The sequence below is a fragment of the Schistocerca cancellata genome, chromosome 1 (assembly GCF_023864275.1).
Source record: "Schistocerca cancellata isolate TAMUIC-IGC-003103 chromosome 1, iqSchCanc2.1, whole genome shotgun sequence".
Lineage (NCBI taxonomy): Eukaryota > Metazoa > Arthropoda > Insecta > Orthoptera > Acrididae > Schistocerca > Schistocerca cancellata.
Window position 1 is genome coordinate 1,046,707,382 of NC_064626.1, and position 17,692 is coordinate 1,046,725,073.

Below are 17,692 nucleotides of genomic sequence, written 5' to 3' on the forward strand. Positions count from 1 at the left end.
TGGGTTCACGTCTGAGATATGAAGGTCAACTTTGTTATTTTAAATGGGATGCTATAGTTCAGTACCTGTTTCCTGATAGTGCTATCGATACGAATCCAATGATGTGTAACAGTAAGGTCTTTGAAGGTCAACGAAGGTCAAAAAGCTGGCATGAACGTCAATTTATAGAAGGTGTTTGAGGTGATGTCCATTGGTATCAATGCAGTGCTGCAATCTTCTTATCGTGGATTGAGTGGTATTTCTTATAAATTCGGTACTTATTCAAGGACATGCTCTGACAATTCTCTCTCGTATATCATTCAGATAGTAAATATTCGCCGAATATGGCGTATCCATCTTATATGCCATTGATATGTAAACACCATTCGACAGTTTTGCAATACAACACTAACAGATTAGGTTAGATTAGATTCAGTTTTTGTTCCATAGACCCAAAAAATGAGATGATTCTCTTGGGTGTGCAACATGCCAGAAAGTATGACATAAAAACATAAAACATTTGAGTATAATACTTACTATCCTAATCATTTGTCAGGAGACAGTCGAAAATAAATTAATAGAATGCAGTAAACTGGGACAGCTAATATTTACAGAATTAACGCACTGTCAGAATGAAACACTTTTATGTATTATTAATAAATTTATCATACACAAACTATCTAATCTTGACTGTTGTGACCAAGTATTGTCAAAACTGAAATATAACAGATATTTTTACTTAAGCTGACTTAACGGTCTCTGTTAAGATATTCCTCTACGGAGCAGAAGGAGTTGCCTATCAAAAAGTCTTTCAAACTCTGATTAAACTGTGCTTTATCTAAAACCAAGTTTATAATGGTTGCTGGCAATTTATTAAAAATGTGTGTTCCCGAATATTGGACCCCTTTTTGGAACAAGGTAAGTGATTTTAGGCCTTTATGTAGATTCTTCTTATTGCTAGTATTGATACTGTGGACTGAGCTATTGGTTGGAAATAGAGATGTATTACTTGCAACAAATTTCATTAAGGAATGAATATACTGAGAAGCAGAGGTTGGAATACGAAATTCCTTGAAAAGATTTCTACATGATGTTCTCGGATTTACATAACAAATGATTCTTATCACACGCTTATGCACCCTAAAAACTTTTGCTCGGTTTGATGAGTTGCCCCAGAATATGATCCCATACGACATAATAGAATGAAAGTAAGCAAAGTATGCATGTTTTTTACATTTATATCTCCTACATCTGACATCATTCTCATGGCAAATACAGACTTGTTTAGGCGCTTAAGCGTTTCTGTGGTATGCCCTTCCCAACTGAATTTATTATCGAGTTGTAATCTCAGAAATTTAACACTGTCAACCTCTTCAATCTGCATGTCCTCCTATGTTATACTCATGCTGGAAGGAAATCTCTTACAGGTTCTGAACTGCATGTAGTGGGTCTTCTCAAAGTTTAATGACACAGAATTAGCTTTAAACCACTTATTAATGTCAGTGAAAATTTGATTAGTTGCTTTTTCTAAATTTGTGTTTGATTTGCTACTTATTGCAACGTTTGTATCATCTGAAAACAAAACAAACTTAGCATCTGGCAATGTAACAGATGAGAGGTCATTAATATACACAAGAAAAAGCAATGGACCCAAAATGGAACCTTGAGGAACACCACATGTAATTAATTCCCAGTCAGATGAAGACTGACTGCTTAATGCACAGGTATTTCGCAACAGGAACAATAAGACTAGTATCGTCGAATCAAGCGAGTGTGAATGATGTATTCCTTCGAAGAACAAGTCATTACGCTGCTCATTTACAGAGAATGCCAATGAAATTCAGCGAGAGCTAGTGACTTATACGCTGAAAGATATCCTTAATGAACTCACCCGACACGTCGTACATTTAAATATGTGTAGGATAAATAAAGAACAACTGGATCTTTAACACATCGGAAAAATATCCGGCAAAGGAAAGTTACTAACGAGGAAACGGAAAATGGTACTCATGTCACTGTAGTTCGAGATCCTTGTGTTAGTTGTTAGTTCGCGTCAAATCGCTGGGGAATCTGTAATGGGCCAGAGTAGTGTTGTTCGTGTTCTGCATTACCATAAATATCATCCTTACCATATAAGTCTCCACCAAGAATTATCTGGTACGGATTGTATGCATCGCATTGAACTCTGCTGATGGGCTCAGCTTCTGATTCAGAGGGCTGACACTTCTTAATTTGATTTTATTTACTGAAGAGGCTACATTCACGAATTTTGGAAATGTTAATTTGCATAACAGGCATTATTGGGCAACTAAAAATCCATGTTGACTGCAGCAAGCTGCACACCAAAAACTGTGGTCGGTGAATGTGTGGTGTGGGATTCTGGAGGATGTAATGTAAAGGTTTGTTGTGCCATGTTTGTTACCCTACAGTAGAGGTCCTACACAAGTATACTGAGTATAAATTAATAATACGCACGCAACAGCCTTTATATATTGCAATACTTCTGAAGCTTTCTCAACATGTCAGGACACTTACTTAATTTTGCGTTCAGTATTTTCCGTTACTTATTAATTGCCGGAAGCTTATAATCTCTGTTTTTCTTATGCCTGTTTTGCTACCTTAGTGATGACAGTACAATGAACTCTAAAACTACATATCAAACCGAAAGTTTTTGATGAACGTCACGATGTGATTCGACAGTTCAACATGAACAACTCTGTTGATGGATACTTCGGAATTCAGGAATCGCAACGAGTAGTCGTCGATATCATATCGAATGAGTTTCGAGGCTGTGTAGTGTTTTACGTCGATTTGTATTTATACAGGTCACAAATGTTTTGCGTTTGTAAAATTTATTTATCTTTGTTTTAATACCTCGTAGTTCATCTTTATGCTTTTAGAAAGACATATAGTTTTTGCCTGATTAGTGTTATCTCAAGTAACAAAATTTAGGCTGCTTCCTAAACTCTGTAAACAAACGACATGTCCGCTATATGATCATGCACCTGTCAAACTAGCGTAAATATGACCCTCAAGTGTTTTAACGATAATGCATCGACGGAAAATAAGGGGCGAAGAATACCGACTACAGTACCTGCATTCAGGGAGAATGGCATCTTGCGAGTTTTCAGATACCGGATATGATTCATTTGCTGGTATTGAAATACAGTGACTAGCCTAATTATGCTGGCGATTTTGCAAGGTGAGATCGTTTACGTTTATAATTTTAAGAATATCTATCGTAATTCAGCATTCTTCACGTATTTTACCTGTTCCAGGATGTTACCTATTGATATCTGGCCGACATGGGTGATGTCGATAGGCGTGGTTGTTCCACTAGTCGCTGCCCTAGCAGTGTGTATTTGTGGATGCAGGAAGACCGTTCCCAAGTAAGATAACAACATTTGGTAGAACAGTGGCACTTCAATAGTTTTGTCATGAGGTGTGACCGATTTAGGGATAAAGCCTTTGACTATATTATCGAATCTTTCGATATACCTTCGAAAATGGTCATAATTAATATTTTTGCACCTGTAAAACTTTTTCCTTTCTTTTTAACTTTGAAAAATATATACAGTAGGCTAGTACAGCAAATAGCCCATCATTGCTTATCATTTGCCGTAATGTAAACAAATATTGACTGGTAATACATACATAGTGAAAGCGCCTACTGCTTAACTTGCACTAAAGTGATAGGAAACAGGATACTGGCATATTAAAAATAAAAAAAATGGTTTGACAGTTTACGTTAAAGTAATATAAGGTGATTCCAGTTTAGTATTGTAGTGTAGTAGTTAAAACTTTAAGCAATCGACTTAAATGCGTTGTTACTGCATGACAAGAAGCATTTGTCATCATCCTTAAATTACCTCATGACACCAGCAATATAAATACATGAAACAGTAAAAAAAGAGAACATGTAATTCTGGTACATTGATTACAGTGTATGTGCTATTGATGTAGTATGAAGTAGGTGTTGTAGTAAAAACTGGTTAGTGTTTATAGTTCCAGCCCCCCCCCCCCTCCCCTTATGAAAAATGCAAGATCTAGATGTGAGTTGGCACTACATAACTCTTATCCAAAAACCACTTTCATTGTGGAGTCACGATGTTTTCATGTTATGTGTGAAGAAAGGAAAAATAAGTCAGTGATTAAGTGAGCATGGGAAATTATTAATTTAGTTGTCCTTCGAGCTTGTGGCATTGCAATGTAGGACTTGTCAGTTTCATTACAGAAGTAATGTATACACAGGTTAGGCAAGGATACGGCAGTAAATTGGTTATGGCATTTTCAATGGGATTATCCCAGCAATCACCTTAGAAGCATGAGGATACCATAGAGAACCCAAGTGAGGATGGCTGGACAGGAGTTCAAACTCCACTCCTCCCAAATGAAAATCCACCGCATTAACATTGTGCCATTTCACATGTTATGTGATTTGAGAAGAAATCTTTCAACAGAACCGCACAGATCTAGGCTACAAACAACTTATGTTATGTATTAGAAGTATAAACAGTATCATTATTAGAATATTAAGCAGAGCTCAGTGACAGTTGGGATGTGAATTGGGTGAAGGCAATAGGACAAGAGGCAGAAACTATTGGGTGGTGGGTGTGGGGGCAGTAGGTTACTTTAGGTTGAGGCTAGGATGATTTTGATAGCAGAGAAGCTGGTGGTGAAGGTGAGAATCGAAATGACTTGGCAGCCATTGAAGTCGAGCATGTTATGTGCACCTCTGTGTTGTGCCATATGGTGTTCCACTTTCTTCTTGGCCGCAGTTTGATGGTGGCCATTCATCCTGTGGACAGCTGACTGATAGTCATAACAAATGTAGAAAGCTGTGCAGTGATTGCAGCAGAGCTGGTATATCACATGGCTGCTTTCACATGTGGTCTGATCTCTGATGGGACAGGATAAGCCAGTGACAGGACTCGAATAATAGGAATTGCTGAGTGGGTCGATTTGACAGGTCTTGCACGTGGGTCTTCCACAGAGATAAGATTGCTGTGGCAATAGGCTGGCTTTGAGAATGGTTAGGGATGGACTAGGATGTTGTGGAGGTTTGGTGGGTGATGGAACACCACTTTAGAAGGGGTGGGAAGGATCTTGCGGTGGGAAGGATCTTGCGTAGGGTGTCCATAATTTCGAGAAGCAAAGCCCTGACACAGGTTGCCATTCAGTTGTTTCAGTCCAGGGTGGAATTGAGTGATGAAGGGGGCTCTCTTTTGTAGCTGGTTCTTTGGGGTGGTGGGAGGATTAGGGATATGTGGAGAAATGACATAGGAAATCTGTTTGCAGACTAGGTCTAGAGGATAGTGCCTGTCTGGGAAGGCCTTTGTGAGTCCTTCGGCATACTGTAGAAAGGAGTTCTTGTCTCTGCAGATGTGCCATCCCTGTGTGGCAAGGCTGTACGGGAAGGATTATTTGGTGTGGAAGGGATGGAAGCTGTAGAAATGCGGGTACTTTTGGTGGTTGATGGGTTTAATGTGGACAGAGATGCCAGATGTGAGGAATGCGTTGAGGTTTTGAAGGAATGAGGATAGGATGTCTTGGCCCTGAGTCCCGATCTTGCTTATATCATCAGTGAACCTGAACTACACCAGGGATTTAGGGTTTTGGAAGGTTTCCTCTAGATGTTCCATAAAATGGGTTGGCGTAGGAGTATGCCAGGTGGATGCCCATGGCTGTGCCACGAATTTTTTGATACATTCCCTTCAAAGGAGAAATCATAGTGCATTAGGATAAAGTTAGTGTGGTGTTTGAGGAATGAGGTGGTGAGTTTGGAGTCTGAAGGATGATGGAAGAGGTAGTGTTCAGTAGTGGCAAGACCTCAGGCAAGAGGGATGCCAGTGTATAGGGAAGTGGCATCAGCATTGATGAGTGGGATAGCAGGTGGTGAAGGGGTAGGAAATGGTGGAGAGTTAGTGAAAGAGGTGATTGGTGTCTTTGATGTTGGACAATTGGTTGGAGGTGTTGGTTGGTAAGGGCCAAAATTTTTTCGGTGGGAGCACAATAACCAACTAAAATGGGTTGTTCAGGATTGTTGATTTGTGGATTTTGGGGATCCTGTATAATGTGGGTGTGCAGGGTGTCATAAGGGTGAGAAGGGAAGTGGTTTCAGAGAGAGAGGTTCTGGGAAGGATTTGAGGCTTCAGGCATGGATTGGAGATTATGTTGGAGTTCTGGGATGGAATCAGTCTGGTAGAGTTCATAGTTAGTTGTTGTTGTCTTCAGTCCTGAGACTGGTTTGATGCAGCTCTCCATGCTACTCTATCCTGCGCAAGCTCCTTCATCTCCCAGTACCTACTGCAGCCTACATCCTTCTGAATCTGCTTAGTGTATCCATCTCTTGGTCTCCCTCTACGATTTTTATCCTCCACGCTGCCCTCCAATGCTAAATTTGTGATCCCTTGATGCCTCAGAACATGTCCTACCAACCGGTCCCTTCTTCTAGTCAAGTTGTGCCACAAACTTCTCTTCTCCCCAATCCTATTCAATACCTCCTCATTAGCTACGTGATCTACCCACCTAATCTTCAACATTCTTCTGTAGCACCACATTTCGAAAGCTTCTATTCTCTTCTTGTCCAAACTATTTATTGTCCATGTTTCCCTTCCATACATGGCTACACTCCATACAAATACTTTCAGAAACGACTTCCTGGCACTTAAATCTATACTTGAAGTTAACAAATTTCTCTTCTTCAGAAATGCTTTCCTTGCCATTGCCAGTCTACATTTTATATCCTCTCTACTTCGACCATCATCAGTTATTTTGCTCCCCAAATAGCAAAACTCCTTTACTACTATAAGTGTCTCATTTCCTAATATAATTCCCTCAGGATCACCCGACTTAATTCGACTACATTCCTTTATCCTCATTTTGCTTTTGTTGATGTCCATCTTATATCCTCCTTTCAAGACACTGTCCAGTCCGTTCAACTGCTCTTCCAAGTCCTTTGCCGTCTCTGACAGAATTACAATGTCGTAGTTAGAGTAGTCAGATAATTGCCGAAGGTCTTCTGCCATGTAGTCACAGAGATTCATGATGACAGTTGTGGAACTGTTGTCTGCAGGTAGAATGATTAGGTGAGGATATGTTTAGAGGCTGTGGATTGCTGTCCATTCCTTTGCTGAAAGGTGACATTCTTAGGACGGTACCTGGGGAAGGATGGTGAGGCCAAGTTTGAGGTAAGAAATACCTGGAAGGTAACAAGTGGGTGGTTGGATGGGTGCAGAGGGTTCGGTGGTGGGTGGAATCATGCTTGGGTGGTGCTATGAACTGGAAGAGGTGGGGTTTAACGTTGTGATTAGGTTGCCTTTGGTTATAGGGATTTGTGGCAAATAGGTATTGTCATTGCAGGAATTGGGAGGAGGACAATAGGTCTTGGACAAGTCCAAGCGGGTTGAAACTGGGTATAGAACTGAAGGTGAGGCCTTTGGATAGGACTGAAACTTCTGTGGGGCTGAGAATTTTGGTGGAAAGGTTACATCAGTGTTCTGAAATTATTTCAGCTCTTGATTTAATGGCATCTCAGTAGTTAGTTTTGGGGACTATGGTAAGTTGAAAAGGTCAACTAGGCAGGGTCTGGGTGCTATGATGTGTTGATGAGGAGTAACGCTATGGGTAGGATAGATGTTGGACAGTGGTGCCCCAAGGCAGCAGGTTGCATACCTTATGGAGGTGGTGTCTGTAATAGTCTTCCAGGTGCTGGAGAGCAACAGATTCAATTTCAGAGATATGATGTATGTAGTAGGGATTGCACAGTAGCAGTATCTTGCATATGTGGCTCTGCCCATGCCATGGAGGTGTGCTTTTGTAGCCCCAGGTTTGTGAGGGACAGGGACTGGAGGAATCTGAAAAAGTGCTATGCCTCTCCCACCCCAACCTGGATTGCTGCTTTCATTTAGTGTGATAGTGGCATTCTGGCTACAGATGCCAGTGATAGAGGGCATGCGTGCATCAGGTGTGCCTACTTGTGTGACTGTAATCATCTCGTTGTGCCTGTCTGCAACTCAACATGCCACCTTTACAGTGAGTAGCTGTCTACCCTTTTTATAATATTGTTGATACTCCAAGCTGGACTTCCTACCATTTGCTTATTCCTTCTGTTGATAGTGGTTAGATTTTTAATTTTTTTTTATTTTTTACTTATATCTTGTGACTTATACATGACTCTACATGCAGTCTGTCTCTTCACATCACATTGTGTAAGTGATTGATGAATGAGTTGAACCTTTGAGCTATGACTTAATAATATTGTAGTATGATAAAATAATTTAGGAGTAAAGGAGACTGCTCATTAAATAACAGAAGTGTTCAGTTGTAGACAGGCACATGCAGTAGAGAATGAAAACTTTGCTAGCTTTTCTAAGAAACCCTGTGATGAGCTAGAGTACACAGTATTGCAGTTCGGTTAGTGGACTGGGGTGGCGGTTGTCAGATGGAATGGGTAGAGGGAGGAAGAGGCGGGAAGAAGAGAAGGGATTGGGGATGAGTAGCTAATGGCTTCAAGGGAGGCAGTACCTGTGCAGGATTGGACTTCTGGAGGTAGGGATGGCAGGTGCAAGGGATAGGCATGTGGCACACCATTGCCATATCTGCTGACGTGCGTCAGGTGCAGAAGATGATATGGAAGTATGGATTTGGAGGGGATAACAGGACAGAGGAAAGGCATCCATTGAGCAGTGGATGTGGGGTCAGTGAGTTATCAGAAATTGAAGCTGGGAGGATTGTGGGAGCAAAGGATGTGTTACAAACATAACTTCCATCTACATAGTTCAGAAAAGGTGGCGCTGGAGGGAAGAATCCAGACGACATGGGTTGTGAAGCAGCTGTTAAATCCAATTATGTTGTGTTCAGCAGTGTATCGTGGTACTGGAAGGTCAACTCTGGTCTAGGCCACTGCTTGGTGGTGTCCACTTATTATGGTGGACAGGTGGTTGGTTCTCATGTCCACAAAAATGCTGTGCATCATTGCAGCAGAGCCAGTATATGACATGGCTGTTTTCACAGGTGACCCTGCCTCTAATGGGATAGGCTAAGCCTATGAAAGGACTGGAGTGCCATGTGCTGGTTTAGTGGATCGGGCAAGTCTTGCACCTTGGATCTTCTACAGGGCTACGACCCCTGTGGCAAGGGTTGGGAGAGGTGTGTGATAAGGATGAAACAGGATTTTGTGTAGGTAGGGTGGTTGATGCAGTGTCACTTTTGGAGGGGTTGGAAGGTTCCTGGGAAGAATGTCCGTCATTTCAGGGCAGGAGATAGATTATAAAACCCCTGGCAAAACACGTGATTTATTTGATCCAGTGCCGGGTGATATTGGGTGAAGAGAGGGTTGCACCTTTGCAGCTGATTCTTGGGGGTGATGGGGGAAGGTTAGGGGAGTGTGAGGAAATCTGTTAGTGCGCTAGGTTTGGAGGAAAGTATTTGTTTGAGAAGACCTTGTGAGACCTTCAGCATACTGGCCAATGGAATTCTCGCCACAGCTCATACACTGTTCATGGGTGGCTAGGCTGTATGGGAGCAATTACTTTGGTTTGGAAGATGTGACATCTGTCAAAATGCAGGAAGTGTTGGTGGTTTTTGGGCTTAAAATGGACAGAGCTGGAGATAGAGCCATCAGGAGGTGGTCAATGGTCAGGAAAGTGGTTGTTGGGTTGAAGAAGACCAAGTTTGAAGGAGATGGGAGAGAAAACATCGAGAATGTGTTGGAATGAGGATAAGATGTCTTGGCCCTGGGTGCAAATTGTGAAGGTATCAATGAATTTGAACTTGACAGGCTGGCGTAGGAGGGTGCCACGCAGATACCTGTGGTAAAGGACTGATGGAAATGAAATTAAGCACATCACAAACTTTCTCAGCTCATGTCATGATCACTGCTAATTGCTAATTGCTCTATTCTTGTGAAGAAAACCTGATTGCAAAATTCTGCAACATATAAAAAAATATAGCAGCTGTATGTTGGTGACACCATATCAGTAATTCGTAATAACACATTGTTACTAGAAGTTAACAATTAATAGTGTTAGTCTATTTTAAATGAGCATTTTTACCGAATGTTCCCTGATGGATTAAAAGTGTTTGCTGGACTGGGACATAAACTTGGACTCAAAAGGGTTTGGTACTGCTTTCAGCTCTTGGGGAGGTTCATAACAGTGCACACTCCATTGCAAAAACAGGAAGATCTGTTGTGTAGATGGTGGATAAGGCATTCTCTGCAGTATGTCCAAGAATAGTAGTCAAAGCAGACACACATGAGAGTTGCTGTGGAGCTTATAAAGTAGTATGGAGGTGCAGACAGAACAGGAGCTTGGGTTCATTTGGAATCATGCCATGAGAGGAAAATTGTGTCACTTGTCATGCTAAGTTAGATAGTGGATTCTAAGGCATAAGCAGGAGCAGATCTACTGTAGATTTAGATCACAATTTAGTAATGAGAAAGGGTAGGCTGAAGCTTAAGAAATCATCTGGAAGAGTCAGTGAGGGAGAAAGTGGGATACTGAATTACTAAGGAATAATTATGTCCATTTGAAGTTCTCCAAGACTATAGATATTGTGATAATTAATACCATAGTATGTGGCTCAATTGAAGAGAAATGGGCATCTTTAAAAAGAACAATAAGAGAAGCTGGAAAGACAAGTATAGGTGTAAAGCAGGTAAGTTTGAAGAAACCTCAAGTTGGACTAACCAAAGAAATACTTCAGTTGATCGATGACAGGAGGCGGTACAAAAATACCCAGTAAACAACAGGAATACAGCAATATAAGTCACTTAGGAATGAAATGAATATGATTTGCAGGGAAGTTAAGCAAAGTGGTTGCAGGAAAATTTGAAGAAATGAAAGAAAAAAAAGAGTTGTTGAAATGACAAACTCGGCATATGGAGAAGGTAAAACAACCTTCAGTGAAATTGAAAGCAAACCTGTCAAAATTAGGAGTGCTGTAGGAATCATACTGTTTAACACAGAGAAAAGACCAGATAGGTGTAAAGAGTACACTGAAGGCCTCTATGAGGAGAAGGAACTATCTGATAACATGAGAGAAGAAGAAATAGTAATATGAAAGACATAAGGGTTTCAATATTAAGAGTCAGAGTTGAACAGAGCTTTGGAAGGCTTTCAATCAAATACGGTGGAAGGCCTAACTAACATTCCTTTGGAATTTTGAGATCAGTATTGCAATTCTGAAGCTACTGAGGATAAAATACAGGAAGCAGTAGATTATCTACTACTTGTACATAAACCGGACTGTAGTTCTAAAAGTTGGTGTACTTGAAAAGGAGGTGACCATGGAGAAGGGAGTGAGAAGGTTGTAGTATAAGCCTCTGGCTATTATTTATGTATAGTGGGCAAGCACCAAAGGAAATTGAGGAGAAATGTGGTAACATAACTATGCACAGTGCTGGACATTAAAATTCCAACAGCATGAAGATAGCACACAACAAATCTCAAATTTAGCATGAAATATACTACATGCTGCAGATTTCAGTGCAGCCACACACAATTGGTAGGAGTAACACCATCCATATTCTGTATACAAAGAAACTTTACACACCTGATCTCTTATTCAAAAATTCTAGTTGAATGTTGTTAATTTGTGAAAAGATGGTGTGAATACCTTTAATTACTTAGTTCTTATTTAGGCTGACCAGATTAGGGCCTTAAGGCCCTCTCTGAATCCTGACGAGGAACTACACACACACACGCAAAAATATTACATAAAAATCACAATTATTATAATTTGCATTATTAATAAAAATGATAGTTGGCAATAATGATGATGATGATAAAACAAAAATAATAATTTGCAATAATATTAGCAATAATGATACTAATAAAATAATGGAGATGATACAAATGATTTTGAAACCTCGTTTGGTATTAGAAGAAGTTACAGTGGTTGCTAGGAAAGAAGAGAATTTCAATAGAAAACTCAAACTGGAAACTCCAGGTAGGAATATCAGCAATGTAAGAAAAGGTAGACTGCTACTTAGCATGTCTTCTTTACAGTAAGTAGCAGTCTATCTTTTCCAATGTTGTCTGTAGAGAACTCTGTAGATAAGGGGAGGGAAACATCTACCAGCACATGCCAGAATGTGATAGTGGCAGGGTTGTGGTCTATTTACTTACTTACTTTCCGTGTCCGGAACTAGACTTCAGATTTCCAAAAATCAGCAGCCAATATGGCCTTGTCATTTGCCTCCCATAAGTCATTCATTGTGCAGGGCTGGTCTAAATATGGACAGATAAGCAGGTGTTGAGGATCCTGGACAGAGTCACACAGACAGTGTGTGTTCTCATTCTCTTTTAGGAAACCCCATTGCTGCAGGTTTGTCTTGCACTTTGGCACTTCTACCCTCAAACGGTTTAGGGTTCTCCACCAGGTGCCAGTTCTTCTTTTACATCTTTATGGTGGTTTCTCAGGTCGATTTCTCACCTTTTCAAATGATTCTCTGCAGCTGACCCTTCCAAGGCTTGGGTACGTGACAGGAAACTCTTCCTCAAACAAAGCCGTCAGTCAGCAGGCTGGTGTCCATATAAAGGATGACGCATGTCCTTTTCTTGCTTGGTTTTTTTCAACTTTGGCAGCGATGTCACGTTGTATATTGGGCGGTGCAATCCCCCTGATTATGTACATCTTGTGCACTGGGGTTGGCCTCAAGCATCCGGTAACAATCCGTGCCATTTCATTCACCGCGACACCAACTTTTCTCGCGTGTGTTGATGCAGACCATACTGGAGCGGCGTATTCTGCAGCTGACACACTGAGCGCAAGGGCCGAAGTTCTCAGGACTTTTGGGTATGCACCCCAGGATCCGCTGATTAGTTTCCTGATGATGTTGTGTCTAGTTGAGACTTTTTCCCTTGTGGCATTACAATGATGTTTATAGGTCTGTGTGCATTCCAACGTGACACCAAGATATTTGGGCGTTTTACAATGCTCGAGACGTTCACCTCTCCATATTACATTTAATTCACGATTTGCCTCCCTGTTCTTTAAATGGAATGCACAGACCTGTGTCTTGGAAGGGTTCGGCCTTAGGTGGTTTGCCCCAGAATACTGGGAGAGAGCTTCCAAGGAACTGGTTAATTTCTCCCCTACATCCATAAAATTGTTACCTTGGGCTGCAACTGCAGTGTCATTGGCATACATAAATTGGCGCGTGATATTTGGCACTGGTTGGTCATTTGTATATATATATTATACAGAGCTGGAGTGAGGACGCTTCCCTGAGGTAGGCCATTCCTCTGATTTCTCCACCTGCTCTTCTTGCCCTGGAAACAGACGAAAAATCTCCTATTATGCAGGATAGTGCCTATCAGTGATGTTAAATGGTAATCTCTTGTCACATTATATACTTTCCTAAGGAGCCTCCGATGGTTTACAGTATCATATGCAGCTGAAAGGTCTATGAATGCCACTTCCGTGATCTCTTTCCTCTCAAACCCATCCATGTGTTGGGTCAGGTTCAGGACTTGACTGCAGCACGATTTGCCTGGTTGGAAACCTGCCTGCTGTGGGATGATCTGTTGTTCCAAGATGCTTTCTATGTGACTTAGCATCAGGCGTTCCAAGATCTTAAAACAGTGACATAAAAGAGACACAGGTCGGAAATTTTTTGGATCCTCAGAGTCCTTTCCTGGTTTCAGAAGTGCAACCACTCGGGCTTTCCTCCACATCTTTGGAATATGGAGCCTTTCTACACATGCGTTTATCAAATCTAGCAGCCACTGTAGGGTATTACTGCGAAAGTTTTTAATTTGCTCAACTCTAAGTTCATCGATACCAGGAGCTCTGTTAATCTTCAAGCTGGAAATGGCTGCAGTAAGTTCTGACATTGTAAATGGTGCCTCGAGGTGATGATTTTCCTCTGCCAGATCACGTGCTAATGGTTTCTGGTACTTTCTGCTGTGGGTTTTGCCATTCATAAGGAGTGTCGTGGCGACTTGGTCTGCCGTGACGTTAGTAAATTTATCATTTGTCTTTGTGGCGTCACCGTTAAGGTTCTTTAGCAGTTTCCAAGCCCGCCTACTGTTCACTTTCATGTCCAGGTTCTCCACGAGGTCACACCATTTGGCTTTGCGGTTCTCAGCTATGACTGACATGAGTTCATCGCCTGCTAGAAGTGTCTCATCATCAAATGGGCCGTTATCGAAGAGCTTCTGGTATCTTTCCAGTAGTGGCTTTGCGTCCTCAGACAGTTCCGTAGTATACTGTGTTCTGCATCCTCGTGTTATTGTTTTCCTAGACACCTTCTGAACGAGTTTGACAAAAGAGTCATACATCTCAAGTTGTGGGGGTATTTTTGTTATTTCTACATCAATGAGCTCTCTAAATTTCTTCCAATTGGCCTTTTTAAAATTGAACCTTCTTTTGAAAGGAACTTGTTCAGGCTTAACAACCGCATTGACCGTGCAAATTATGGGCCGATGCTGCGTATGGGGAATTGGCTCTCCATTCAGTTTTTCACATTGGCCAGCGAGTTTCTTACTAACAAAGATGTTATCAGGATTGTACCCTTTCTTCCATCTGCCACTATTAAAGGAGCTTGGCAGTTTCGGGTCATGTATGAGCAGTAGATCGTGTACATCAGCCCAAGTCTCTAGTTCCACTCCCCTGCTGTTAGTTTCTTTATAGCCCCATGTAGTGCTCTGACAGTTGAAATCGCCCAATACAAAATTAAAGTCTTGGTAACTGAAATTGCCAGGATCAGTGAAGACAAAATCTGATTCTGGGGGTTTGTACACAGAGGTAACGTTATACTGCTAAGTTCGGACGGTTAATATCTCAATGTCTTGCCTGTAAGTCAGTGATGCAGAAGTGACTCTTAATTCCTGGCCTGGCGAAGATAGCACTACCGTACCGTTCATGTAGTCTCTCCAAGATCATCTTCATTCCATCTATTTTGGGTGTGGGTCTTGTGCTGCCCCAATGAGTTTCTTGAATCGGGAGAAAGTCACATTGATATTCTTTACACAAGTCAGATAATAAAACTTCTTTGTCTCTCGATATTCCTTCAATGTTTATTGTCATTGTCACAAGTGGCCATAGAAAAGACCATTTGGGTAGGGTATTATTGGTCTTCGTTTTCTCAGAAGTCCGTTCCGGTTGTTGAAGGATTAGCCGCTGATAGATCAACGTTGCCCGGGGTGCGCCCGATTGTGGTTCTCGTTTGTATCTTGCTGTCACAATCTTCGGGAAGGCTCCTTCAATGTACCCCTGTGGTCTATTAAGAATGCAGTTTACCATTCCATGGTATTGTCACTTGTGTTGGTCAGGATTTCACCACTGTCATGTGAGAATGGAAATGATGGGTTCAAGAGGAGCATACTCAAGTGCTTTGCAGGATTGTACACCCATGTCAGATGCCTTGAGGCAAGAAAATGACTTGTTTGCAGCAAGACAAGTATCCACATGTGCAGTGTGACAATGTCTGGATCACCACAGACGTGTCAGAAAGCCGAACATTGTTGTTCAGAGCAGAGAGGCCACCAACAGTGGGGCACCCAATGAAAGCACTGAACACACAAGTGGCACCATGTCGTATTTTGAGAAGAGTCCCAATTCTGCTCCAAAGAGAATTAATATTGCTAGATTGCTTTCATCATTGTCATATGGACCCATTACATGATGCGTGGGGGTGCCACTGGCTAGAAACATGATCCACCGTCTGATAAATCATGGCATGATGGGTATCAAACTTACTACATGAATACGATCACTTCTGGTTTACAGAGCCTGTAATTTGGACTGCAGCCATTACATTTCTGAAGTGTTAAGGCCAGTGGTAGTGGTCTATATTTGAGGCCTTTGTGACATTATCTTTCAACAGGATAACGTAAGACCACAATTTGTCAAATTTGTCGTGCTTCTCTATAGAAGCTGTACTACTCCTGCCCTGGCCAGCATGTTCTACAGATGTCTCATTCATTGGAAGTATCTGGCCACAGATTGCTGGGAAACTGGCATTACACCATTGCTGTTGACAAATCTTAGTATAGAAATGAATCAGCATCAAATATCATATCTGTTTCTCTCGTCCAGCTCAGTTTGGCGCACTGACCAGCCAGGTTAGAGCCGTTGTTACTGCTGGCATTTTCAGATCTGTGTACTAAATCACACAACTTGTGTACCACCAAACCACCAACAAATTTAATCATTTCTTCTCCCTACTATACTGTGTAAACACAATAAGTAAAATTTTGTTATTTGCTGTCATTCCTGGGTTGCAATTTTAACTAGCAGCAAAGTGTAGTCAGATTTAAATTTGTGTGTTGGGAAATACTTTCTGAAATTACTTGTTAGGAGTGTAGGCTTACATGGAAATAAAACAAAGAACTGCTTGAAGAGAATAGATACTCTGAAATGTAGTGCAACAGAAGAATGGAGATCAGATAACTAGTGAAGAGATACTGAATCAAATTGCCAGGTGAAGAGCCATATTGCACAACTTGGTTAAAAGAATGGATATGTTGATAGGACACTTTCTAAGGTTTGAAGGAATTGCCAGTTTGGGAATGGAAGGAACAGTGACAAGTAAAAATTGTAGAGGGAGATCAAGGCTTGAATACAGTAATCAGGTTCATGGATGTAGGGTGTAGAGTTATGCACAAGATAGAGTAACTTGGATAAACCAGTCTTCAGTTTGACAACAGTGACAATAAAAACAACAATAGTAATAACACAGATTATAGAAAATCATTGAGTTGATACAAGCATCATCTAAATTATGTTTTCAAACTGAGAAAGGTGGAACAATGATTAAGATGTTGGCAGCTATGTGATTTTGTCTGATGTTTCTAAACCCATGTTTCAGAACAAACATAACCATGTTCTTCCTTCTCTTCCATCTGTGGATTCGCATAATGTGCCATATTCATATTTGACATGGTATTGTAATGATTTCTATATTCTGGCACCTACATCTATTGCCCAATGCTGTGTTAATGTACAATGAATTCCATCTCTTTTATAGTGTTGTTTATAATGCCTTAGTTCTACATTTCCATATGAAGCAGTTATAAACTCAAAATAATCATTAGGCCATGGTCTCTCTATCTGGTGATTTAATGGTGGATAAATTGGCCCAAGTTTTAGACATTTAACATATTCTTAATGTGATGAGTAGCCTTTGCTTGTGCCCATTATTTTCCTGTTTTATTTTTGTACATATTTGTGTGTGCATGTGTGTACTGCTGCTCTACATAAATAAAATGAAGCCATTTTTTGTTGCTTACTTGCCACAGATTGATTCTCCTTTGCCATGTTAAGTAAGTTTATGTTGCCTGTTTAGAAAAATGTAAAGTATATGGATAAAGTATATGAACAGTTGCTGTGTTTGGGAAATGCGAACTTTCTAATTTATTCAATTGTGGGAACTTATGATTCATCATCTCATTGAAGGAGAAAGCAAAAAGGGCTACTTTTAACACTTTAGTACGGGTGTGGGGTGCTGTGAACACCACACACACTAAAACTGCCCTTATCATAAGGTTAAATTTTCATCATCTCTGTATTATAGTCACCTGTTCCAGTCTCATCTGTATCATACAGCCACCTCATAAGAGGTTTTTTATTTGTGTATATAATCAGCCTATTTTCAAACAATGGAAATTCCAGGCAGGTATAGCAACAATATAGGGAAAGACAGATTGCTACTTACTGCAAAGAAGAGATGACAAGTTGCAGACAGGCACAATTGAGACCCTCA

General features: G+C 40.9%; 1 protein-coding gene across 3 annotated transcripts in view; it reads left to right on the forward strand.

Annotated features, from left to right (window-relative positions):
* Window positions 1–2,754: 2,754 nt before the first annotated feature.
* The window catches only part of LOC126090309 (uncharacterized), a 107,262-nt gene continuing 92,324 nt past the window's right edge, over window positions 2,755–17,692 (forward strand). For all 3 annotated transcript variants that reach the window (XM_049906977.1, XM_049906978.1, XM_049906979.1), the window contains exons 1-2: window positions 2,755–3,181; window positions 3,258–3,368. In XM_049906977.1, the coding sequence (XP_049762934.1) occupies window positions 3,259–3,368 (110 nt within the window). In that variant the 5' untranslated portion in view covers window positions 2,755–3,181; window position 3,258. The remainder of the gene's footprint in view (window positions 3,182–3,257; window positions 3,369–17,692) is intronic.